General features: G+C 34.7%; 1 protein-coding gene across 1 annotated transcript; it reads right to left on the bottom strand.

Moving 5' to 3' along the window:
• Positions 1-6,758: 6,758 nt before the first annotated feature.
• Positions 6,759-8,962, bottom strand: LOC145113887 (uncharacterized). The gene is made up of 3 exons (XM_079049930.1): positions 8,605-8,962; positions 8,192-8,559; positions 6,759-6,926 (listed from the first exon to the last, which is right to left on the bottom strand). The coding sequence occupies exons 1-3, from the start codon at positions 8,960-8,962 to the stop codon at positions 6,759-6,761; spliced, it is 894 nt and encodes a 297-aa protein (XP_078906056.1).
• Positions 8,963-9,221: the final 259 nt, after the last annotated feature.

Genomic DNA, 9,221 nt, shown 5'->3' with positions numbered 1-9,221 from the left:
TATATACACTTAAAAGCTCCTAGCCCTAAACTATTTGTTTTGAGCAATAAACCTAAACATGATACCTAGTAAAGGCATCACTGTGATGCTAAAGATGCTTCTAACATCAAGCTAGGAATAGTTATTCATGACTTCTAGAAAGTCTTTGATAATTTAAACATATATCTGATGATATAACTGGTTAAGCAATATTCCAATAAAATACAGTGATATTTTATTTAAAGCTAGTTTAAACATTAGAATAATGAAAGGCTAAAAGAGTCACCTAGTGTGATCTAAGAGGCCCATGTTTTATGGACTTAACACCTTTAATCCCAAGAAATCTAGTAAGGCCCACATAGATGGATCTTGTTTCTTTTGTGGAGAAACTGGACACTAAAAGAGGACCTGCTCCTCTTATCTGGAAAGAAAGTCTGGAAGAGACTAGTACTTCTGGTATCTACAAGATAGAAATCATACTTTTTATATAACACTTAGGTACATGGTACATTTTAATCTAATATTTGTAAATGGATTACAGATATTTACTGAAGAGTAACCAAGCTGAGCACAACCAAGTTGGACTACACTCTCGGAGTTTAGTTTATAATTTATGCTTAGAACATAAAGTACTTGTAATGCAAAACAATGTTTGTTTTGGAACAATGTATGTTTTAATTTAACATGTTTAAATTTATGTCTCTGTCATTTTATTCAAATGTTTGATCATTTAATTAATCATTTTTTATAACGATAATATTCATATTCTGAAATGATTAACTTCTATTTGTGAGACTAGATCTCTTAATAGAATTATAAAGTAAATATCAACATTTTATAAATAAAATTAAGTTCTATATGCAAGCACTTTTGACTTAAACTTGTTTTAAATCAAACTCATCTTTGACATTGTTATCTTTATTATATAAATGGCATTCACATATTCCACCTTCAAGAAAAGGATCTTTGAAGGCAAATAATGTGGTTTATTTGACATATGTAAATCTTATTTATATCTAAAGGGTTCCTAATGATATTTTCACTAAAGTGTAGAGAAAATAATTATTAAGGAACTATACACTTTGGTGTATGACTTCCTTTCTAATGAATGTCTGAGATTAAGCATAAGATATAAGCCGGTAAGAACTATCTAAGGCCTTAATGTTAATAAAGGATGAATTAAATCTTACTTGGTATGATTTACTTTCTAATCGGTAGAAATATCCTCCTTTTATTTCCTTGGGATAACACATATAACACTATTAATTGTACCTTGAGTACAAATACCAACTAATAAGTAGATTAAACACTTTATAAGACTTAGTATGGAAAGGCTTCATCCTCATCTTACTTAATGTTTTGTGGATTTGAAGCCAATGTTGGACTAAAGCTTCTAAACCCAAAATATACTAAATACATATTTGTATAATACTCTAAATGTGGCTTAGATTATAATATTCAAACCCACCAAGAATAAGTTATCTTACTCTTGTGAAAGCTAAGTTAGTAGAAAGCAAACTTCTAATGACAAAGCGAGTGGGAGGTACATGGAACTTGAAGCAGCTCAAGAACCATAACCTTATGTAGTAATAGTTGGAACTAGTTTTAACAAGGATTGTTAAACTTGAATAATAGCTATTCACAAACACAAATTGTTCGCATTAGTGGTAGAAATCATCTATGACTTGAGAAATGTGGAATCTCTCATCGGTGAGCTTTTATTCATGGTTTCTAGAAAATCCATCAAGTACCAAGATTCTATGTCAGATCTCGAATCTGATAAATGACTTAGAGTCATGAACATGAGATGTAATCCATGTATGAGAATCAAGTATGGTCTTGATTAAAATTTATCCCTATAGCAAGACTAGAAGGAGTAAATGTTTCTTTTAGAAATAATAAGTTACATATAACCATACACATTTAAAGCAAGACTTGTAGTAAAGGATTTTCTCATACTCATGTCATTGACCATGATCCTCATCATACTCATGACATTGATTGTGATCAAACCTTTTTCACAAGTAGCTATGATTAGATCAACAAGGATATTACTTACTATAAATTCAAATTCTTAATATGAGATATAGTAAATAGATTTCAAGAAAGACCGTTTTTTCTAATAGACATTTACTAGAAGTTATCTATATAGATTAGCCTAGAGGTTTTATTAATCCATGTTATCCTAACAAAATGTGTAGAGTTGGAGATCCACTTGTGGATATAAAGAAAACATCTAAATGTTGCAATCATCATTTTAATGTAAAACCACAAGGTGTGTTTTTATATCAAAATGAATAGAACATGTGTGTTTACTAGGAACTACTGGGAGTATAGTGACATTCCTAATCTTGTATGAATGAGACATACTAAATCATTTGAAATCACATTCTGACTAAGCAGGGTCGTTTTCACCATGACTCGGAAAGTGTTTCTAAAATAAAAGACTTAGAAAGGAGAAGATACATTCTTGGAATGTCAAATCTATAAGGGATAGATAAAATGAATGTTAAAGGTTTTATGTCTTAATGCATATGTTGGAAATATCTTGAAAGGGATCAAGACACAAGATTCTTTTGGAGAATTCTTGGCATTGTCATATGGCACCATTTTGAGCTAGCCTCAAAAGTACCTAGCTCATAGGTTTGAACTATATGAAATGATTTATATTCCATTTTCTTGGCAAATGAATTCATCATTTACGCCATATTATGCATAGGACATGGTATATGATCATGATGTAAGCATGTAATAGGATACTAATTGAATACATAGTTAAGTCACTTGATGACTAAGAGAGAATTCTAAGAGTACTTTAGAAGAAGTAAGAGAATGTATATGAGACAATAAGTTTAGAAATGATATTTATGGAAAGAGCTACACAATATGTTAATTTCTAAACATATATAAATAATTATGAATTATAATTGGATTTTGACTTCAATATCGAATGAAGAATACGTTTTGTTGGAAGAGGTCCAAGCAAAACATAATGACACAATCTAGTACATAATAAGAATACACTACTTTAGAAGTTGAATTCAAGTATGATTGGATGAATGAGATACTATGTTGATCTCTATCATTCAAGGATCACATAGAAATCTTTGTGACTTCGAGAGTATACTTAATCAAGCTAAGAGACTCTATGTCAAGAAAGAGCACCAATCATATTCTCCAAGATATTTAACTTTACTTAGAGTAAAGTTAAGTATAGAGATGATAGTATTCACATAATTCACACAAATTAAATTTTGTCAGACCCATTAATAAAGTCATTCTTTTGAGATATTTAGCTGTAAGTCTTTATTATTCTAGAAATGGGATTTTGATTTGGAATTGGTATTTTCATATTGGAACATTATAACAAAAACTATTAGATAATGTTATGATATATTGGGATATGGTCATCACATTAATACTTGTTGTGTTCTATATTAACATGTTTTATCCATGCATAATGTTATTATTCTAAAGGTTCATAGTCGGTTATAATTGTGGGAGCAATTATAAAGTAAGACTAATATAAATTGGATTGGTTGAATCTCACTAGATGAAAGTAGTCAAGTGGTTGTAACCAAGTTTCATAGGTACTTATTGTCTGTTCACAAAGTTTGTAGAGACAGTAATCATGAAGTTGTTTTTAATGAACATAGTTGTAAACTTAAGGGTTTATAGTCAAAGGAGATGGTAAAGAGTGGTAGAGAATCTAGAGGTCTCTATTATATAGATAGTGCGCCTTCAAGTAATATTCTTGGAATGTCTAACTCTATTGTTTATTGTGTTCCAAAACTTACATGGCATAATAGATTAGGTCATCCTTCGAAACAATCCTTGTGTTCTTTAAAACATAAACTCAAGTTTAGCAATGAGAATTTACTTCCTTGCGAAATTTGTCATAAAGCTAAATAAACTAGAGATTCCTTTCCTATTAGTTAACATGTTACTTTTAAACTTGGTGAACTTATCAACTTAGATGTTTGGGGTCCTTATAGAATGACTACTTCATAAGGATTTAGATATTTACTGACTATAGTGGATGACTTTACTAGGCCTACATGGGTTTATCTATTGAAATATAAAGAAGAAGTTTTTATTGTGTTTTTGTTTTCTTTAATATTTTGTTTAACCAGTTTGAAGTTAAAACTAAAATTGTGAGGTCTGATAATGGGACTGAATTTCTTAATAATAGAATGAAATCTCTTTTGAATCTAGAGGAATTATTCATTAAAATTCTTGTGTTCATACTGTATAATAAAATGGTGTGGTGGAGAGAAAGCATATGCATATTTAAAATATGACTAGATCTTTAATCTTTCAATCTAGTTTACCTCTTGAGCTTTGGGGAGAGGTTGTTTTGACTAGTGTTTTTCTTATAAATAGAAATCTAAATTTTGTTTTAAATGGAGCTTATCCTTATGAACTTGTTTATAAATCTTCTCCAAGTTTTTTATAAACTTAAAGTCTTTGGTTTTGTTTGTTTTGTTACTAAACTTAATGTTTTGGTCAAAAATCGACTAAGTAGAATTCAACCAAATTGTATGAGAGGTTGTGATGTTTGTGGTAAATAAAGTATGAAATGATTATCAAAGTGACAAAAGTGAGTTACAAGGAAAGCCCTTGATCCTTGATAGGATCTCCGGCATAAAACCTTGGGAGGTGATAATAATCACCTACCTTGATGTTTTTATTGAAATAAAATGTTGATTTACAGAGATGAATGTGTAAATGTAACTACAAGTATCGTAGATAAGCTAAACGTGTCTGTAGTGTGCTAGATACATGTGTTATTTACAGTTTAATATTAATAACAAGAAGTCCGATAATTCTGGGATCCTCTGGAATCAACATATGAACGTTATTTGACTTGGTATTCCGGGTCTTTTGCATGGTTGAGATGACTCTTCGTTGAGAATGGGTCTTTTATTGACTCGTTCTGCACATGTGAGAAAAATAAAGAGAATATAGCCGTTACAAATGTTAGAAATGTTAGTGGTAATAGTCAGGATCCCGGGATATGTTTAAGGATCCTGAGGCTTCAGAAGTATTTGAGGATCCCGAATATGATTCAAGGATCCTGTCGCTAACAATTGCTCCTAATTTATACCTGTGAAATATCGAGGTTAGTTTTCCCGTATTTAAAGGTATAATTTAAAAATAATAAATGAAAGAGTTCAAATTTTTGAATTTTTAACCCTAATCGGATAGGTTTTATCTGCCCAAGGTTAATCATCACACGGTCAAATCGTACCCTCTCTCTTCTGCCATTGGGTTAAATAGGGTAATCCTTTTTCCTCCTTTTACCTTTGCTAACATTAATCCGACTACCTTCGCATGTAATTTATTCCTCTTGTTTTTCATTTGTACCCTTCATCTTCGATCATGGGCAAGAATATGGTCCGTTCTCGCGCCAACATTACTGTTCCTCTAGAGAATGACTTTGTTGATCAGGGGATTCTGGCCCATGATGAGTTTTGTTCCTTCAATGACGATGACATGCAGTCCCTTAAGTCCAAATGAGCTTTTCCCCCTAATGCAATCTTCATGTCCTCTGACCATTCTATTCAGCCTGATTTCGTTTCTCCTTCTTGGGTATGCTTCCCTGAATATCCCTTTTCTTTAGGCTTTAAATATCTTTTTTTGAGTATCGTTTCTGATTTCTTCAAGCCACCAAGCTTTCCTATGTCCAAGCAATGCCCATTATTTGGAGGATTTTGTATTGGATTGAGCGAGTGAATCATTCCCACAATCTAGACATTGGTCTTACTGAGTTAGATTCCATTTATGATCTCTCTACTTTTGGGAGTTATCGCTTTCTATTTAGGGTTAAAACCAATAAACCCCTTCTTGTCTTAAAAACCAAACACAACGATGGAGCCTGGAAGGCAAAGTTCTTTTTTGTGAGGAGAGATTCTATCGATGGTGGAGATCTCTTGCCCAAAGCTTGGGCTGAAAAGGGTAGCATCTTATTTGTTGATATTGAGGATCCAAGGATTTAAGTTTCTTATTTTGTTCATTTTGATGCAGGTTACTAGTTTGGTGAAGCTTTCCCGGCTGTTGAGGATACTGAGGATAAGGAGAGGCGTTTCCTTGCTTTATCTACAGACGTCACATCAGTCAAGCTTGATTTTCCTAGTCTTCAAGAAATTTCATCTACAACAACTTCGATGGCCACTGGTAAGGATCGATCTCAGAGTTTTTATCTATTTTATCATCATGATCCTAATTCTATGGGGCTCCTTCTTACTGTATAGGATCCAAAAACACTCGTTCTAGCGCTCGATTCGTCTTGTCCGAACTTGAAGACGACATGTCTAGTGGTTTGCTCATGGTGAAGAAGGAAAAGGTCCCTCCTTCTCTTCCTCCTAAGAAGACTCAGCTCGACCCTACTGTGAAGACCTCGGCATCTCGCAAAAGGAAACCATCTGATGCATGGGATCTTGAGAATCTTGGAACAGAAGAGGTGTTAAAAAAGTTGATTTCTTTCTGCCAATCCATGAGTATTCTTGTGTTCATTCTCATTCAGTTTTATTATCCATTTACCGTTGTCACTCTTAGGTTGTTAACCATGTCTCTCGCTTTGATGAGGATCTCAAAGCCAAGCTCGCTCAAACAGAGCATGCTTTGAGGGAGCAAGAAGGAGTCACAAGGAGCTCCTGCATAGATTGGAGAAGTTGTCCAGAGAGAAAGCTGAAAAGGAAAATGAGCATGTGGCTGAGATGGAAGACGTGATTGCTGAAGTGAAGATGAGTGTTATTGTTGCTCTCTAGGAGGAAAAATTAAGCTTGCGGAGGATCTTGACAATGTGGGATCCCGGAATGTAGCAGGATGGTGTGAGACTTTGAGCAAATTGAATAGCGAGCTTGTTGGTGCCAATCAGGATCCTGCATCATAGCCAAAGGAAGGTGGGAAGAAGACGTAGGTGGCTTCGGGCGGTGGTGATCAATCTGTAACTTAAGATTGATTCAGTTAAAAACAATTTGAATAAATTTGGGTCTGTAAAACAATATGTCACTCTTACTTTTGTGGGGTTGGTGTGCAACCCCCTTTATGTTATGGTTGTCTCATACTTTTATGCTTGTCTGGTTAATTTTCTTGATATGATTGTAGGATTTCATAGGATCCTTACATAGTCAGGATCCTGAAAAAGTTCAAACTATTCTAGATCCGATTAGCCTGAAACGACTAGTCATCAAATTGGGATTTTGAAAAAATCAAGATCTTTATTAGGATAATAAACCTTTAGAAAAATAACGTTAAAGGATATATATAATCCGGTTATCTTTTGACTGAATTTATGATTCCCTTAGTTTCGTATGATCCTGAAGCTTCCGTATGGAAGTATCCTCGCTTTAGAAGTTCACCAGGAAGCTTCCGTATGTTATAAACCTTAGGTATTTTCTAGGGAAGATCTCAAATTCTATGATAACATGAAAATGTTATAAACCTTATGTATTTTTTGGGGACGATCCCAACTTTAGATAACATGTCAATGTTATTAACCTTAGATTCAAACTTAAGGATCTTGGCTTGTGTTCAGAAATAAAAGGGTTGCCAAGTTACTGAAGCGTAAAATGATCCCCTTACTCACATCCCACAGTAAGATTTCGTGTGTCCAAGCAAGGTGTAGAAACCTTAACTCGTATAAAAGACGTAATTAACTCTTTAAACCTTACAGGGGATTAAGTACCCTTAGTCGTAGGAGAAATGATCAGTCTCTGTTCGTAGTTATGTATTTCAATCATGAAGACTATGTATCTACTGGGATCCCTGAATCCTAGGATCCTCGAATTTCAAGATCATCAAATGTTACGATCCCTACTTTTTAGGATCCTTGAATGTTAGAATCTTTGATTTCCTACGCGAAGCAAACGTTAGCTTAGGGTGGGCTTTAGCCTGGCTAACTCCCCTCCGATGCTTAAGTCAATATTGGTTTTCACAATAATAAAAAGAATCAGATAAGAGTAGAGGGTAGAGAGAGTGTACCTCAAGTTTGTTTGAAAATGATCGTCATAACTTACATGAAGTATGTTTTTAGGTGGATGCCATTCCATGATCTTGGCAAGACGTTGCCTTCAAGGGTGGCTAGCCAATATGCCCTTTTTCATGCTTTTGAATCAATGAGATAAGGTCCTTCCCATTTAGGTGCCAATTTGACTACACAAGGATCCTTGGTATTTTGGAATGTTTTCCTAAGTACCAAGCCACCTACCTGGAATCTTCTGACTTTGATGTTCTTGTTATATGTTGTGGTGATCTTCTGTTGATGAGCAGCAATGCGGATCTTGGCAAGATCCCTGAGTTCATCAATAGTTTCAAGATCCTGGGATAGGTTCCTATCATTGTTCTCTTGATCTTGCAGTTGATATCTTGTTGTTGGGATTACCACCTCAATGGGGATCCCAACTTCCATCCTAAACACCAGAGAATATGGAGATTGGCCAGTGGCTGCCTTTGAAGTGGTCCTATCTGCCCATAGGGAGAGAGGAAGTTCCTCTGCCCATCTTCCTTTCTTTTTATCCAACCTTTTCTTTAGATTGTTGACTATGATCTTATTGTTGGTTTTGGCTTGGCCATTAGCTTAAGGGTGAACAGGAGTGGACATTATCATTTTAATCCCCCAACTAGTGCAAAAGTCTCTAGTCCTTTTTCTTATGAACTGGGATCCATTATCGCATCTGATCTGTACATGGATCCCAAACCTAGTCAATATATTGTGCTTGATAAACGAGACCACTTCCTTGTCTCGTACTTGAACATAGGCTTCAGCCTCTATCCATTTTGAGAAGTATTCCATCATCACTAGCATGAACACCTTTCCACCAGGAGCTTTTGGTAGCTTGCCAACTATATCCATTCCCCATTTCATTAATGGCCAAGGGGAAATGATAGGATGCAACGGTTCCGCAGGTTGATGCAAGATGTTAATGTATCCCTGGCATGCATCACATTTTTGGGCATGTAAGAGAGCATCCTTTTTCATTGTTGGCCAATAGTATCTGATCCTTAATGCTTTGGAGCATAAGGATCTGCCCCCAGTGTGGTTTCCACAATCTCATGCATGTATATATTTTTGGACTTTTGCAGCTTCGTGATCTTCTAAGCAACTAAGGTATGGACCTGCCATGAATTTCCTGTACAGTCTTCCTTGGATCATCACAAATCGTGAGACCCTCATCTTGCATGTTTTCTGGCTTTTTTCTCTTTGGGGATTGTGCCATTTTTGAGATATTCCACTATGA

Source organism: Lactuca virosa, chromosome 5, assembly GCF_052849685.1.
Source record: "Lactuca virosa cultivar CGN04683 chromosome 5, Lactuca_virosa_CGN04683_v6, whole genome shotgun sequence".
In the NCBI taxonomy this organism is placed as follows: Eukaryota; Viridiplantae; Streptophyta; class Magnoliopsida; order Asterales; family Asteraceae; genus Lactuca; species Lactuca virosa.
This window is presented reverse-complemented; position numbering and strand designations above follow the sequence as displayed.